This window comes from Struthio camelus, chromosome 2 (genome assembly GCF_040807025.1).
Source record: "Struthio camelus isolate bStrCam1 chromosome 2, bStrCam1.hap1, whole genome shotgun sequence".
Lineage (NCBI taxonomy): Eukaryota > Metazoa > Chordata > Aves > Struthioniformes > Struthionidae > Struthio > Struthio camelus.
In genome coordinates this window covers 101,251,265-101,268,704 of record NC_090943.1, presented here as the reverse complement: position 1 = coordinate 101,268,704, position 17,440 = coordinate 101,251,265, and the positions used below count along the sequence as shown (strand labels likewise).

The following is a 17,440-nucleotide window of genomic DNA, read 5'->3' as shown; positions in this document are numbered from 1 at the left end:
TCACCTGTACAAGTTAGAGCGGTTATGCCCTTTTTTCCTCCCCTCTGCTTCTAGGTTTTGTGGGGTCTGATTTTTGGGATGCATACTTAACAGCTGATGCTTATATATTATGGAACTAGCCAATCTAGAAATATTTAGCATAAACAAACAGTTTACTAAATTAAAGAGGATTTCTACATTCATGTAGTAACATATTTTCCTCCAAACTTGTAATTGCCACTACAATATTAAATCCTCAGTAGTTTATTGCATATTTCCAGTACTTTCCTTTGTTAACTCCTGATACTTCCCTGCTACTCAATGAACAGCCTGTTTTTTTTTTTAATAGAAGTGTGATAGTTGCTATCGAATATTAATGTGTGGGTTTTGCAATTAGAATATGTTAATGATTAAAATTTCTTCTTCATTTTCTTATTATCAACTTTCTCTATTTTTGTTTAACAGGCTTTGAAGCATATTCACTGTTTGCTGTGCCTTCATAGTGTTTATTAGGAAACTATAGTGTTCATTTTCTTGCCAATGCGTATTTCATTTTTTTGTCTGACCTTTTCATATCCACCACTAGATGCACAATATGCACATACTGTACTAATGCATTAACTCTTCCTATATCCTCGTAATACACTATGCTACTCTTTCATGGTAGAATCCTACTCTTTAATAGGGTTCTAAAAGAGATTTTTCACTTCAGCTGCACTTGAGAGTTGCTGCCTTTGTACATATTTCCATGAACGTGCATTAAACTCTCCCTTTTGGCTATGAACCCCACAACTGCTGCAGCTGCTTCCTTGACAACTCACTTGAGCAAAACCTGATTATTTGCTTTCATAAAAGGCCATGTGGCATCCTGTGTACAGATCTATAATATTAGACTACAGTTAGACCTCAGTGACTTTAGCAATAGAAGTTCTTGCAGCTTTACAAAAAGAAAGTTTAATTTTAAATATCCCCCTTGCAGAAAGGGAGGAAAATGAAGCATGCAGAAGTGACTTACAGTAACAATTCAGGAAACTTGTAGCTCAGTTTTTAATCTAACCTGTACAGAGATAGTTTCAGTACATGCTAGTACAGAAGACAACATTGTAGAAATAACTTAAGAGCTTATTATGTCAACTAAGCTACATTTAGAACATTTGCTCCTCACTGTTTATTCTCATTCCTACGCAGGTCTTCAAAATGCAAAGACTTTTCTCTGACCTTCAGTACTGTGAAAATCAATTTCTTTCTGAATCTAAAATATTTTAACAATGCAAGACAATTCTGTCTTATACTTAATCACTCAGGGGCTCGGACCTGACTTGCTGTAGGTCTTTTCTTTGGATTCCAGCTCAGCATATCACTCATAAGCTGTATTGCTTCACTGCTTGCGTTTGGGATGAGAGTTTTTAGGTTTATAGGGACACATTGTGGGAAGCGGAAATTCATGGCGGAAGCAAGGTGATATCCTTCTGGCCAGTCACTCTGTTTAAAAGGAAAGAAAAATTAGTACCCAAAAAACCCCAAAACAATAAGAAAAAAAAACCCCAAACCTAAGACTATATATCTTTGAGGTATTAGATCAAATCAAATCTTCTGGAACCTGAGTCATGCTTGGTTTGTGTAGCTCCTTCCTCAATAGTGAACATCAGACACTCCTGTTTTTCATTGCAATTGCTATGACACCCATGAATGCAGCATCAGTCTCCAGTAGCAGCCCTCCTCAAGCTCTCCTGTAGGTAAGGGTGCAACTGTCAATGTGGATACTGCACTTAAACATATTCTATCTGAAGGAGGAGAAAGTGCAGCACTACCAGGAGCAGGAACACATACCACTGAAATAACCTCAAACAGCTGACTTCAATGTATGTCCTTTATGGGAATACCAGAGGTGAGGCTTTTCCATCCAGTACACCATGTTAGGATAAACATGATGCAGCCTATATCACGTACCTCTGATTTCACCATTAAGAAATTCAGTGATTAAAACACAGCTAGACACTACTGCAACAGGAAAAAAACATGACCACCAGATAAAAACTTCTTTTTTAATGCATCTAACTTTCAAGAAAAAAAGCACGAAACCCTGAGTTGCTTGCTAATTGCATTAGCTGGATATAAAACTGTAGTGTTAGGAAAGAACTCAAGAGATCATCTAGTCCGTGCCCTTGTCCCTTTCTGACTGGTATTTGTTTCAAAAAAATCTCCCTGTCGTGCCATTCCATGACCCACCTAAACAGTCCATTCCAGAGCTTAATTCATCTTGTGTTTAGAAAATATAAATCTTCCTTGTAGCAATACACGACCATTGCAAAGTGTCATATCATCCATAGATGCTGAGAAGAACTATTTCTTTTCTCTCTAGAGCAGTCTTTTTATGCATTAGAAGATGCATTTCTTCTCCTTTTCTCCAGTCTTCCTTTGTATAAGCTAAAGAAGCCCAAACAATTCAATTTCTGGGTCATGACTTTTTAAGTATTTGCTCTTTTTTGGACTCCAATTTTTCTTTCTTGAAAGCAAAACTTATAACTGGACACAATGACGCAAATGGACAAGAAAGATTAGTTCATATGTCAGTGGACTGTACTCCTGTTTCTTACCTACTGGTATAGCATTTGTCTTTCTTGCAACAAAACATTGTCAGTGTGCAGTGTACTACAGCTCCTACATCCTTTTCTGTAAAAGTGTTACTGGATAGTTATCCCCAGATATTTATGCAGCTGATTACTCTTGCCTAAATATAGCACTCTACATACTGCTAAAGATTTTTTTAAAAGCTACATCACTAATATTGTAAGAAATTCTACATTTTAATCCTCTCATCTAACCTACTCAGTTCTTCTCAGCCTGCTATTTGCCAATTTAACAAGTAAAATCTATTCTATCAATCAGAAGGTCTTTAGTACTATCAACAATTTATATCGGATCCAGAACCACTCTGAGTCCTATTCACACTCAGAATGACAGAGTTATTGAACCATGGAGACTTATTCTCTGAGTAACGTTTTCCAAATGGTTATGCACCCATCTTACAGTTTGTCCATATTAATATGCCGATGACAATGCTATGAGGGCCAGCATCAGAAGCCTTAAGTCAGTGTATTATATTGCTTCTCCTCCATCCACAAAGTTTGTTACACTACTAAAGGAGTAAGTTTGATTTGACAGGTCTTAACACATCATGTTGCCATTACTCATGTTATGTGCTTTAACAGCTTACAATTTTAGCTCTGTTAATGCAATCTATGGCAATCGCAGAGCCAGATTATAGCTATAAACCGAGTCTGATTAAAACAAAAAAGTCTCAAGATTTCAGGTGACTTGCTATTCCACCACAGAGAATAATTTGTTCATTTAAATGACCAAAGGTAGACTCTGTCCCTCTCTGCTGCCTCTTCCTCTGTTACTGGAGCTGGTGACATTTTGTCTGCCAGAGATAAGGGTGAAGAAACAATTTAGACCTGAGAAGCAAGCGCTGAGTGTTGAACTAGTGAAGTATAGGGATAGAGTGAAAGCAGAGTAACTGAAAAATGAAGAATGCATTTCAATTTCTCAAAAAAAAAAAAAAAAAAAAAAAAAAGGAATCATTTCACCACTGCCAACCTTCAGTTAATGAAAATCCATTTCATTAAACTCTCCTTTTCAGACCGTCATTAGCTTTTTCATTAAATTAGCATATTCTTAGTGCACCTCCAATGCCAGTTCTTGAATAAGGTAACAGAAATGTATCTGTAGCAATGTTATAAGCCACGACTTAAAATAGTTGCTTGCCACAATAATCATTGGAAAAACCAACACACAAAGTCATTAATATGGTATGGTATTACAGACTTGGACAACTAACAGGAAGGTAAACTGTAATTAAGACATCTTCTGGGCATAACTCCTATACTTACTTATTACAATACATGGAATGAATAAAAACGTGCATTTCAACAACATACAATTTGTGAAACTTTATCTGCAGACATGGTCTTATAACATAATTGCTTGTGGTTTTTTAAGGATGCAGAAAAATACTTCACCGGTAACAAATGCATTATTTGTTGTGCTAATTTCTATCATAAAATTTAAGTATTCTTCTTAGGCAGCGATCTCCCTGAAGAATGCCTTAGCATTGTCATAAGGAGATAAAATTCCCAAGTCTGCTCAGCAGATGACAGAGCACAAAGGACCTAATTACTGCTTCCTGATCCTAGGGCTAATTTACAGGGACTCTAACCCCTAAGGGGTTAGAAGAGGCTACAATTTTCTCTGAAATATTAGCTCATAATGCACCCCTCCTTTACCAAGCACTGAGCTTGCTAGTCAGGGAGTGGTAGAATGTAAACAGTCTTGATTTGCCTCTTTACAACCACTAGGGCTACCAAAAAACCACACCAGCTGATGCTCAACATCCCTGTGCCACATGTTTAGAAATTCTCCTTCTAATCTCCTTTTGCTCCCAGAGCTTGTGCTATACACTGAAAATGTTCCAGAAGCTAGAATGCTGTTTTCTTTCACAAGTATAGTTAATATCTATCAAAACATTCTTTGCCTTATGCTAGACTTGTGAGCTGCTTAAGGAAAGCATCTTTTAACAGCAGGCTTTGAAAATTCAAGTCTTAAAATAATGCCACATATCACTCATTATTTTTAATTCACAATTGTCATAGAAAGCACTACTTTACGCATAACACTTTTCACTTAATCCTCCAGATTCGATTTCCACTTCCACAACATATCATATATAACTCCCAACCCCTGACCTTTCATTCTCTGCTCCGTTATGAATTTGCACCTGTTTCTCAGTATCGTCTCTTGGATGTCCTCCCACCACTTCAAGCTCTGCATGTTCCTAGCTAACCTTATTCTATTTCTGTTTCAGGTTTTCTGTTCCTTGTACTTCTGTTGCTAACAGCTTCTTTACTGGACAAGGATTACGCTTTATCTTATATTGGTACAACACCAATAAAATTCGTGTCCTCCCACCCCTTATTTTTTCCAAGATCTAGAGTCTCTCAGCGCTCAGCCAATTATTTCCCAAAGTTCTGTTTGCTCCCACAGATGAAATGAGGATCCAAATCTGCCAGCTCTTACCTTAGCTACTATAATTTCTTATCTAAAAAAAAAAAAAAAATCGTATTATGTGATCTTTCTTGCATTTACACAGAAGTTTGAAGGTAAAATCATTTTTTGTCTTTTATTCTTTATACAACGTTAATTCAATTGATTCCTGAAATTTCTTCACCGTCTCTTCACAGCTTCATCAGGCACCTTAATTTGAAGACTTAAGACAAGTCTATCCCTGCTTACATGTTCCTTTTTTCCTAATTGTACGTATCCTTTCTAAATTTACTTTCCTACTTGGCCTTTTTCAACTCAAATCATAGGTTTTGCACTTGTTTCAAGCCACTTTCTAGCAGTTCATTTTCCTCTAAACTTTCTTCAGCTTTTCCTTCAAATTCTTCTTTCATGAAGCTCTCGTCTGTATGCATATCTGCACGTGTTTCCGTTTGCCCCAATAGTTGTTGCATTCCGATTAGTTCATGTCTGAATTAGTCAGCTATTCAACACAAGTAATGTCGTTTAATATTCATAATTCAAAGAACTGTGCATGTTTAGTTGGTATGAAAAAAACTTGATGTTTACTTACAGAAAGCAATGGATATGTAAAATAAATTCTTTTCTTGCTTGTTCATATATTTGTTTAAACAAGTTGTTAACGGAAGTAAATATAATTCTGTGCATTTTTATATGCACTTGCCATGCATTTTTATATATTTTTATACCCAAACCTCCCTTGTAAATTTGAAATAGTATTTAGGCTTTTCAGGAAATAATTGAAAATAATTCTGTTTCTCTATAAAATACTACACATTTTTCTCCACTACTTTTTATTGCTAAGAATATATAATGAGAGATTTGTGTTCAAGCTCAAATGTTCCTTTTATGCTTTAAAACATGTAACTGGAAAAGTGTAACTTGTCTTATAGTAACTTCTACAAACTCTAAATTCTGGGTGCCAGCCTAAATGAATTATGGTTTCATGAAAGGAAAACAAATTAGCTGTGCCAAATGAAATCCTAGAAAGGTTTGGGGCTTTTTCCTAAGATGTGTGGCTTTAAATAATTAAGTCACACAATTTTATCTGGCTTTCATCACAGAGGAGAGCAAGGTTACACATAATAGTATGATATAGATCAGACTACTAATATATAACAAAAGACTACTATTACATGCCTCAGTAGAAGTTTAGAAAAATAAATACTGTTGAGAAAACCTTAACAAGGACTTCTCTGCAGAAAGGTCCATGACTCTACATCTATGTAGATGCAGCTGGCTGGCCTGTAGTGTGCTTGACCAGATGAACGTGGCGTGTCCAATACCAGTACAAGAGAAAATTTTAAGTCTCCAGGATATTTACTAAAATAATAATTTATATGTATGTTCTGAAATTGAGATAACATTCAACATTATGCAATCATTTTATTTCACTTGATTTTATTATTATTATTTTTTAACTATGTGAAGTGTTCCAAAAGTCTTACCTTCTTTGGAGTCCCTAATACTTGGCAAATTTTGAAGATTTCATCTACTTCACTTGTCCCTGGGAAAAGAGGTCTTAGTGTGTACAGTTCAGCCATTATGCTGCCAACTGCCCATATATCAATAGGAGAGCTATAAATTGATGATCTTAGCAAAACTTCAGGAGCACGGTACCTATGGGAATGGAAAGAAATTATAGGTAAGCTCAGAATGGGAAGCAGTGAAAGGTAACTAGTTAAGATCATATATTAACTCCAAAATACACTTACCATCTGGTAGAAACATAATCTGTATATGGTGGCTGAGATCTTAGCTCTCTAGCCAAACCAAAATCAGCTATTTTCACAAGTTCTGGACCCATACATAGAAGGTTTTCAGGCTTCATATCTCTATGAAAAAATCCTACAGAAGATAAGACAGAAAAGAATGAGAAATAATTCTGTTATCACTCCTTAAACAGCTAGCTCTAACGGCACCATACAAAACTTAACTTTGGGATGTTTAGGAAGAATATAACTTTTTATTTTACCATTTTTATTCAAAATAAATGAATGCGTTTTGAAAACAACAACATACAACATATTTTCTCCTCCAAAAATTATTAACACGTATTTTAAAGTTAAAAAATGAAAACTGTTATTAACATGCTAAGGAAAATGAATTAGCTGTTGTAGCAGTATCAATCAAACCAGTTTTAGAATGAAATATTTGACAAAAACTACAACTATTTCATCAGCTTTGTATTAAGGAAATGGGAGCATCTGATACCACTATCTAGTTTATAAAATTCCTTAAATAATTTAAACTAGTTTGTTTATCACTGTGACAGCAATTTGTACATACAAGCATTTAAAGGAGTTCAAAATTCTGCTTTGAATGCTAATACTAGTAATGCAAGAACATAAAATTTCGTTAATGCTTAGTGTTGGCTTGATCTGGAGTTCCTAATTTTAAAATCATTTTTAGAGGTTAAATCACTGAGGAAATCGATTCTGCTGTTTAATTGGAATATACTATTTGTTATAAATCAATTTGAAATTCACTCACTACAACAAAGCATTCCATTACTGCATGCAGAAACTGACAAGCAGTGTAAGCAATCAGCTGAAATTATTAAAGCAAAATGTCATTTTTCAAATTTATCATACCTGTCATTCCCAAATACCTATGCTCAAACCAAAATATTAATACAGTAATTCAGAAATGGTAGATTTTCCTCAGTTCTAATTTTCTCAGCTATTTTATGCAGAAAGAAGGCAGGAAAAGAGGATGCTAATAATCGGAGAACAGTATATGATCTTGCTCAGAAAGACATGAAATAGCAATTTATGGGTATCGGATAATACTAGAAAACAGAACAGGTCATTTATGTGAACCCACTAACAGGCCTCACCACAGCATATGACAACTAATCAGAAGTCACTGTGACCATTGTTTCTTACTTCATTCTCAGTGACTATTTTATTCTCTGTGGAAAGTTTTAGGGATTAAAAATGTGATGAGAAAGACAAGTACAAAATAAATGAGTTAAACAGGAGAGCAAAATGCTACTTTTTTAAATGTGAAGGAGCTTAATATCAGTATTTCAGAATGCAGTTTACAGATAGATATTGAACATGAGAACTAAAAGTTTTGTAAATGCTATGAAACATTGCTGTAAGCATACAGCACCTCTTCTTTATAATGAGCTGTTGGTGCTTGAAATTGCCAAGAAAAAGCCCCATGTCTTAACATATTTGTATCCAGATTGTATTTGATAGGGAGACTGCTTGGATTTACTTAGTAAGCAAATTATTTTAACATTTTTGTAGACTTATGGCACCATATTAATTTTAATATCTTTAGATAGGAGAAATTGCCATCCATAAAGTATCAATACTCCTTAAAGAGATCCTTGTCTAGGAAATAGAGAGAAATGCACAGTATAGCACAGCATGCAGGTTTTCTTTAGTTTGTTTATTCATCTGGCATCTGAGGTAGAAAAAGTGCTAAATAGCCTATGAATTTTTGAAATATTGAACTGTAATGCTTTCGAAAGGAAATGGGAATATCTAACGGTATAAAAAACAAGGTATAACTTCAGGTATAGTTTAAAAAGGCACTATACTCGAAGTAGAAGATAATAATTTTTATTAGAGATAATTAATAGCCTTTGCCAGATTTTTTTATTCACATGTTATTACTGTGCATTACCCCCTTTTTTTAGAACAGCGCAACACAGTTAAACTCTACTATGAAACCTACCGTGTTTATGGATAAAAGCTAGCCCTTGTAATATCTGATACATAATGTTTCTGATGACTGACTCAGGGAACAACTTGTTTCTGTGAAGAAACAGATTAACAGCTTCATGTAATGAAAAAAAAAAGTATAAATATATTTCTTCCTATAAGGTAAAACATTTATTTTTCTTCATTTTGCACCCTACATCATACACAGATGAAAATAGACCTGCCAAGTCTTGAACACAAAGACAGACAGACACAACTAGCTCTTGTCTCAGAACTGCCTTGCTGCCAGGCCTTAATCTCACTCTGTCTGTGCTGCACAGGGACTTCTCTGCAGAAAGGTCCATGACCCTATTTGTTGATGCAGCTGGCTGGCCTGTAGGGTGCTTGACCAGACGAACATGGCACACACGGTATCAGAGCAAGCAAGAGATTGCATGGCACAGCACTGCAGTGGATGTGCTATGCTGTGTTACCCTCAAGGGAACCCTGTTTGAGAGCAATGCCTCTCAGCTGTAGGGCGACACTGTTCTAGTACTGCTAGTAAGCTATCACAAGAGGTGAAGCTTGGAGTGCTGCCCATTGAGAGATTAGGTGCATGCTAAAGTCTGAAGGGAACAAATATTAATAGCAAAAGTATTCAGGAAAGAAAAAAGTATAACAACAAGGCGGATCCTCTAGCAAAGTCCACTTTTCAAACCTTGCTATGTACAGTTTATCCAAGATTGCAACACCAGACAGTCCATGTATAGGTCTTTCTCACTGGTATGCATGCATGCAGGTGACCACCCTCACCTTCTAAACCCAATCCAAGAACAAAAGCCGTACGTCCTTCAAAAATTAAAGTGAAGGCTAAAAATAATGGTATGTGGAATTTCTCTCACGGCTCAATACACACCAAAGGCTTGCAATTTATTGCATAACAACCGAATAAAGTATTATTCCCGGAAGTATTACAAATTGAGCAATGCAGACTACTACCCTCAGTATGAAGGTGCAGCAGCTCCTGTTCACACCAGTGGGGATGCAAAAAGAGCCTAAAACAGAAGTTCCAACATGTTCCTCAAGATAGCATAAAAATTACAAAGTAAAACACCATAGCATACTTATCCGTTCTATGAAAAAATATACCTGTCCTTCATTAACTGATAGAGATTTTCCTTCATGTATTCAAACACAAAGTAAAGGTGGTCATTTTCTCGGATGACTTCTTTCAGTTTTATTACATTGGCATGATTCAGCTTCTTCAGAGACTGTAATAAGCAAAATATGGGTTTAGAAAATTTGACAGTGAATTTCCTTACCAGAGCTGAATTTTTACCTATGAAAGTTTCTAGTTGTGTTGAAGAGTAACACACAAAAAAGTACAGGTCCATACAATGCAAAACAGTTCTGAAGCTGTAATAGCTCTCGCTTACAGAACTGAGTAAGCAAATCTAGTTTGTTTGCTTGTTTGTTTTTTAAGATGCGGTCTTTTTGTCATGAAATTCTCATGAACAAGGACTCTCTCTTATAGGCTTTCTTTCTGGAAATGCTGATTATGTGCGACGTCCAGTAATTTAAACCTAAATTATGGATACCCAGCTCATCTGATGGGCAGTTTTGTGTGTCAAGCAGTTTTGTGTGTCAAGCACTTTTGTGTATACAGAGAATAAGATTCCTGAAACACGGGATGACTTGAAATCTAAGTCCAGGTTTCCAAGTGTCAGGCCCGGTCCTCTCACTTGGCTCGCCAAAACTCCCACTGCTTTCTACAAACAGCCCCAATACAAGATATGAGGACTGGATATACATCTAACAAGCTACCAGTAATGAAAGAACAGGCTGGTAAAACACAAAAATAGGATGGTTATCAATTTTATTATCCTCTATCAAAGATAGGGGGGCTTTGCTACAGGACATAGCCACTGCTTGAGGACGGTGGGATATTCCACAACTCAGGCGCTGCTCTAGGAGTGCCAACAGCCCATGGTGACTGTGGAACCTGTCACCCTGGTTCCAAGATTTCTGCTCGAGTTTGGCCTTATGCTTGGACATAGTAGATGCTCTTTTCCTTCATGCAAACCTAATCAGATATTTTGTTAAATGGGGTATGCTCACGGTTTTACCTTGACTTCTCTCAAATTCATACATTCATCCCATGAATAGAACTTTCTTTTCATTCTGAAATGTAAGTCCACAACAAAGTATTTGAAATGAACAGTATAGAATGCTTTTAGAACAAAATATGACAATTATGTAGCACTTATGTAAATTATGTAAAAGATGCGTAGCATTAGCTGTACTTGGAACTAAATTTCAAACATATTAGAATACCCATCAATAATATAAACAAAACAAATTCAACTCTTCATTTGGCTCCAAATTTAAGCGTTCCGCGATTAATCACTGCAGACATATATTACAGATGTAATCAGCCAGCCAGACCATGATATTAAAAGGTATTTCTATAAACATCAGGGACACAAATTCTTATTGTATCATTTGAACTCTGCCCTTAACGGCAAGGGAAACAACACCACTGCATTAAATGTGGATCTTTGAAACAAGAGAAATCACCTGTTTGTGCCTTAGTTACAAATATTTATGAAAACAAGAATAATTACACTTTTGAAATCTGAAGAGTATTTTAAGTGCTTAACACTATAATTAGCCATCTGACTTGATCAGTCATTTTTACAAAGCTTTTTTTACAAAGGTATTTAACAGAGAACAAAAATTCATTTAGTCTTCCAAGGAATACGCATACGTACAGATAAACAGAGTCTCTAAATTAACTGCTACGTGTAACAGTGTAACTTATTTATTTTTAAGTCTTGCATAGATAAAACATGGATATTAGGTAGTGCTCATATCTTAGGATTTGGTTGTGAATTTCATGTAGTTTAATGTGTTTCTGAAAAGTTCTACTTCCTAGAGTGAATCTATTTAAAACTGAGATTTTCTTTTAAAATTAATATATCTGCCACCTAAGTTGCCTCCCCACCACAAACTTAAAATCACACAAAAACATCGCAAACGCTGAAATCAGGGGAATGAAAAAAATAGAAAAATATTCCCCACAAAATGTTGTTCCCTTTGCCTAAAAATTATAAAAATAATCAGAGATTTTTTTTGAGTCTTGATTCATTTTATTAACTTTAGGTAACCGTACCAGTTGTGTATGGAGAAACTCAAAACCACCTGCAATTCTAACAACAGTGCTGAGTCAATTTTATTCCAATTACCTTTCCACAGTAAAGTCATAAAAGGAAAAAAAAACCTCAGTAACATTGAATTTCTGGTATTTCTACTTATGTAGTGTCTCTTGCATTGCAATTCTGTAGGAATAAAGGGGAACATCCCTACTCCTCTAATGCAATTTCTGTTGTTTTGTAATAATCTTTTTAGGTAAATATGACAATGCTGATGATTATGCACAACATAACTGTATTAGATCCAAGGAGATCTAGCCAGATGGTTACCTGGCATTTATTACTGTAGTAATATCTGATACTTGCACAGTACATAAAATGATTTGCAGGGCAGAGAGGAGGGCAGGGGGTTTTAAATCTACCCATTAAGAGGGATGTTATCTGTTTTTACAGTTCATATTATGGGAAAACAAAATCTCCCTAACCTATCAACTGTACATTCCATTTTGCTTTTCCATTGGCATTAGCCTAAGAACATTTTAGAAGGAAGTACATTGTAACTGAACAAAAGCAGCATGTAATTTTATAAGCCAAAAAGTAACTTAGGCAAACTGATGTGTCTCACTATTGACACCCCAGCTGGAAGTCTGAGGCAAGATCACTTAGCTAAGCACCTTAACAGAAAAAAATATTTTTGTTACATTAATTTCCTTGGGAAAAAAACAAGCTGTCCTTTGTTCCTGTACAGAGATGGTAAACCACATACATTATCATAAAGCTCTTCCAAGTGTGTTTACTGAGTAACACATACCTTTTGATAGCCACGAGTTCTCCAGACTCGTTGCTCTTTCCCATCAACACACTGCCATAGGTGCCATCGCCCAGTTGCTTCATGGTTGTGTAACGATTCATTTTGTAAGGCCAGGATAGCCAAAAGCTTTGGAACTACTAAATGCCTTCTGTTTTACTAATGGATTCTGCGCTCTTATTTTCTTACAGAAATTTTTTTCTTCCAGACTGTTTTATGTTGATGAATGTCTTCTCATAATTGAGCAGGATATTCACTGGTCTGCTCCAAATTATAGCTATTCTGAGATCCAGATATAAAGTTTAAGAAAGAGAAGGGCATGGTCATTCTCATATAGATCCTTAAAAAAAATAAGAGAATAGGTAAACAAGTAATTTTACAGTATTTTAGGTAACAGACTGTACTATTTGTATCTAGCAATAATACCTCCAAGATATCGAAGTATTCTCTAACTAGAACACTGCAATAAAACTATTTCTTTTAAATCCTTCAAACCACAGAAGGCTGTGGTTTGAAGGCTGTGGCCACAGAAGGCTCTAGGATTAGAGTAAGCAGGGACCAGAGAGTCACAATTACTGTCATAATTCGCTAGAACTGCAGAGGTGTGTTTAAGGCTGACGTCCTTTGACAGAACTTCTTATTCTGAGTTTGCAGACAGCAGTAGGTTCCTAATCTGCAATAAAGGTAGGGCTGAGGTTTGGGATCACAGATAAAAGAAGCCAACTTTTGCACAGTGTGCTACGGGAAATATAGGGCTGACGCTTTTTGGGTCAGAATGCCGTGATTTGATTTGGCAGTGCAAGCAGGTTAGCTAGGCTTAAAGCTAGTGAAGGAGGGAGGTGAAGAAGCAGGATGAGTGCACCTTCCCCAACGCAAATCCCTGCATTCTTCCTCAAAGTATAAACTTATTTGGCTATCTCACTCAGAAGTTCACACAGTTCTTCATCTATAGCCACAGTTAGGATTAGGCATAGTAATGGCTGATGAGTTAAGTTTATTGTTCAGTTTTAAAAGGCCTATAGAGATAAGTATAAGGCTCACATGCATTAATCTGGAAGCCTTAATCCGAATTTTCATCTGGAGGAGAGTACACATTAAAAATTGTTGGTTCTTCATCTTCTATTTACCTAAACTTTAATTTGAATCCTAATTCAAACTCCAACCCTAACTTTGGCTATACATAATATTATCTGTCGCCAAAACTTAAGATTAAGGAATTCTTGTCAGCAGACAGCAGCTTTCATCTTACCCCTAACGGGAAAGCAAAGTTTGGCAAAGTCTTGTTTTTATAGGTCTTATGCACAAATCCTAGTTCTAACCTTAGCCTTGGTTGTATACTGGCACAATCCTAAATATTGATAATAGGCAATTGTGCAATATGCATCCACTTATTTATGTAGGCCTCGGAAAATTTAACAGTCAGTCACCACAGCATTTATTCACCATAACCCAAACGCTTAAATACAGACAAGTCATCTACTGCTAACCAAATTCCAGCATTGCCTCTATTTTTGCCCCTGCTAATGCTAACTAACACTTAAATCAACTGACATCCACCCTCAACCTACCTCTATCGGAGATGCAAAATTTAGCTGTAAATGCAACTCTGTAGTTCTTTGTGCCAGAGTAAGCTACAGGCTGGTAAAACTGTCCAAATAGGTTAAGGCACTCAAATTCAGCTGGTAACACATTTCAGTTTACTTTTACAGGCCTGGCAAAATTCAACAATAAAGTTGTCCCTTTACTACTGTGAACACAATATCGCAGAGTAGATGAGTCTGCTATGTAAAACAAGCATCTGCCTAGACAATACACTGATGTTTCTAGGCTGTTATTACTCGAAATGCTGCTTCCTTGGAGAAGTAGTGATGTGCACCTCATCCCTCACTGCTGCTTCCATTACCGGGGGGAATCTTATGACAGCTGTCAAGATGCCAGTAACAAATGACCCAGTGGACATTCTCAATTTATAATCTTTGCACTGGACAACAACCAATTTGACAACAAAAAATATAAAGAACTTTTTATCTATCCATGAAAAAAAACCATCTTTACAATAAAATAAGATCACCGTTTAACAGTATATTTTATAACATCTTACAAAGCAGATTTAATAAGAAGTAAAAAACATAGCCAACTAAAACAATAATCAGAGTCTTATTTTGGACTTTCATATATTTATATTTTCTGCCATCGTCTTTTTGAGAATTCAGCTTTATAACTTATTCCTAAAAGTGCCTGCATGCCCTCCGGTCTTTATTACCTTGAATAATGCAATTTCTTCAACAAGACCACTTATAATAGTAATAAACAGATGAACAAGTGTTTCTTTCAAGCTAAAATACATGCTAAATAGTCATATCTTGTTGCTTACCAATTGTTAGAGATACTAAAAAACCCCACTGTCTGAAGGTATTCTAGTACACGTTTTAAAACACAGCACCTATAGCATGAGCAGTGATATAGTGCATATGTATTTTATGAATAGGCAACCACAGCTTCATATAACACAAAGTAAAATTAAATGTAACAGGATTTGAATATCTGCACTTCTTCGCTTCAACAAATGTAATTGCGCCCTGATTAAAACATGTTTTCCATGGTCTCTTTCTGTAAGACCTGCCAAAGATGGCCCTAACCTGAACTTCTGGAGTTAAATACTTTAAAAAACTTTGGAGAACTCGCATGTGTATCTACATTTCACACCTAACTTTTTGCTAACTAAGTAAACTAAAGTAATAGGACAGGAAATTCTGCATTTGGAATAAGCAAAGACCCAGATCTAGGTACAGACCTCACGTTTTAACCTTTAAGTCGCCTGATTTTGGTGCCTGAGTCCTATCAGCTTTTAGAGTCCGTTTAGGATTCTAAGATAATTAAGTTATTTTACAATTTTTCCTTTCATTCAATTCTCACTATTATTTCAGCCTGGACACTTGAAATAGCATCGCATAAAGTGTTTCTTCCCTCTAAAATTCCTATGTAATGTAATATATTGTAGCCATAATAAACATGTCTTTTGTCTGTTCTGTAATACATTTGGTTATATTCCTTCTCTGCTGTATACTGTAATTTTTTAGGGTATAAAGACACTTAATCTACTAAAGTACAGAAGTGTCAGCACATTCTCCTGGGAGTCAAATGGAAATGTCAAAGTTGCTCTATAGAAATGCATAAAATCAGATGTAAAAACAATGTATCTTGACAGCAACATTTAGGTACCATCATAAATATGACATATTCAACCGCTAGGCGATTTTTGCTGATGACTCTCTTGAAAGAGTTGTCTTGGTCATTTAGAAAGGCACCTGAGGGAACTCTTAGTGAGACATCATCAATGGAAAACTAACTAAATACAGTAAAAAAAAAAAATGACTTCACGTATCGCATTTGACTCTAGGCTATTCTGCAGTTTTGTTACCACTGTTCCATTATTCCAATTCTATTTAGAGAATTCACCAGAAATACCAGAAATATCTGAAAACAAAATGCAGTTCTGTGGACAACTAAACAGTTAATCTTACAGCAATGATATACCATGTAGTGGTCCATAAGAAATACTGAAGGTTGACAGAGCTTTGCTGACCAAAACGTACAGACCTGGATCATGCAAGACTCTGACCACCATCATCCACTGATACTAGAATAAACGAAACTGCTAAATATTTGTTTTTATCGGGCTGCGATGATATCAGGATCAGAGGCTTCTTCTGTTCTGTTGAAATTAGAGAATATAATGATATAGAATATAAACCAATGACGTAAAGATTCATACTTCACTACAATAGACATTTGCACATTTCACATTTTACACTGCACCTACCCAAGTAAGGTTAGCAAATTTTTCCCTGTGATCTCTTCTATTCCAAGTTTGATGTTCAGCTTCCTCTTTTGTACCAACCTTGAGAGAACAAGGGTGCAATCTAGCTTCTCTTGGTAACGCAGGCCTCCGAAGCGGCCTTTGCCATCATACAGCTTATACAATAATATTTCCCAAGCTATATGCAGTTCTGGAATGTAAATACGCCATCATAGTCTTGGCTACCAAACTGAAAAGAGAAATCCTATTGTAAACAACAGCTTGTTTTATATTCTTAGTAACATATTGGCAATAATCTCTTCACACAGGATTAAGGAAGGATTAAAGCAAAAGGAAAAAGGACAAATAGAGGGCAAAATGCAGTAACTAGGAAGAATCTAACAGTTTGTGCAACCTTAGAGAATCTGAACAACTATTAAATATTTTAAACAAATTCTACATTTACATTGTTACTGGTGTTATTTTTGTAATCAATAGTAACAATTCTAATTCTAATCTAATTCAGATTTAAAATATCTGAATTGCAATTTAAAATATTATAATTAATAACAGTGAATCATCTGCCTCTCTGCTGCACATTTATAATGCATTACCAAGGAAAATGTTTTACACTTGAATGCTAAAGAAAAACAAGCTACCCTCCTATTGAAATACAAACTGGAATATATGACCTGATAAAGACCTCCAACACAGATAAGCAAAACACTTATAACCCAATTTCACCAACCTATTTACTGTAATTGCTGAAATCGCCAAAAATATTCATCGAGTACGGTACTATTCTCAGTGATCAAAACTGGCAGAATAGCACAGTCAGTGATGTATGCTGATGCAAATTTTAGACGTTAAAAAAAAAAAGTTACAAGAACCTTCTTTGTAATGTCTCTACGTTACATTACTAGAGCTGACAGTAATCAGGTTCCAAGGCAGGTGTGTCTGGTTCTCG

General features: G+C 35.7%; 1 protein-coding gene across 18 annotated transcripts in view; it reads right to left on the bottom strand.

Annotated features, from left to right (window-relative positions):
* Positions 1-17,440, bottom strand: part of MAK (male germ cell associated kinase) — a 34,525-nt gene that overhangs the window by 15,716 nt on the left and 1,369 nt on the right. For 12 of the 18 annotated variants that reach the window (XR_011139072.1, XR_011139071.1, XM_068931878.1 and 9 more), the window contains exons 2-9: positions 16,498-16,723; positions 12,678-13,014; positions 10,841-10,895; positions 9,864-9,985; positions 8,749-8,828; positions 6,774-6,906; positions 6,507-6,678; positions 1,294-1,461 (exon numbers count right to left, since the gene is read on the bottom strand). Coding sequence is in view for 16 of the 18 variants with exons in the window: in XM_068931878.1 (XP_068787979.1) it covers positions 1,294-1,461; positions 6,507-6,678; positions 6,774-6,906; positions 8,749-8,828; positions 9,864-9,985; positions 10,841-10,895; positions 12,678-12,778 (831 nt within the window). In the remaining 2 variants the exon portion in view is untranslated. Of the gene's footprint in view, positions 1-1,293; positions 1,462-6,506; positions 6,679-6,773; positions 6,907-8,748; positions 8,829-9,863; positions 9,986-10,840; positions 10,896-12,677; positions 13,015-16,274; positions 16,390-16,497; positions 16,724-17,440 lie in introns of all 18 variants that reach the window. The other 6 variants (XM_068931873.1, XM_068931868.1, XM_068931881.1 and 3 more) reach the window with 3 other exon arrangements.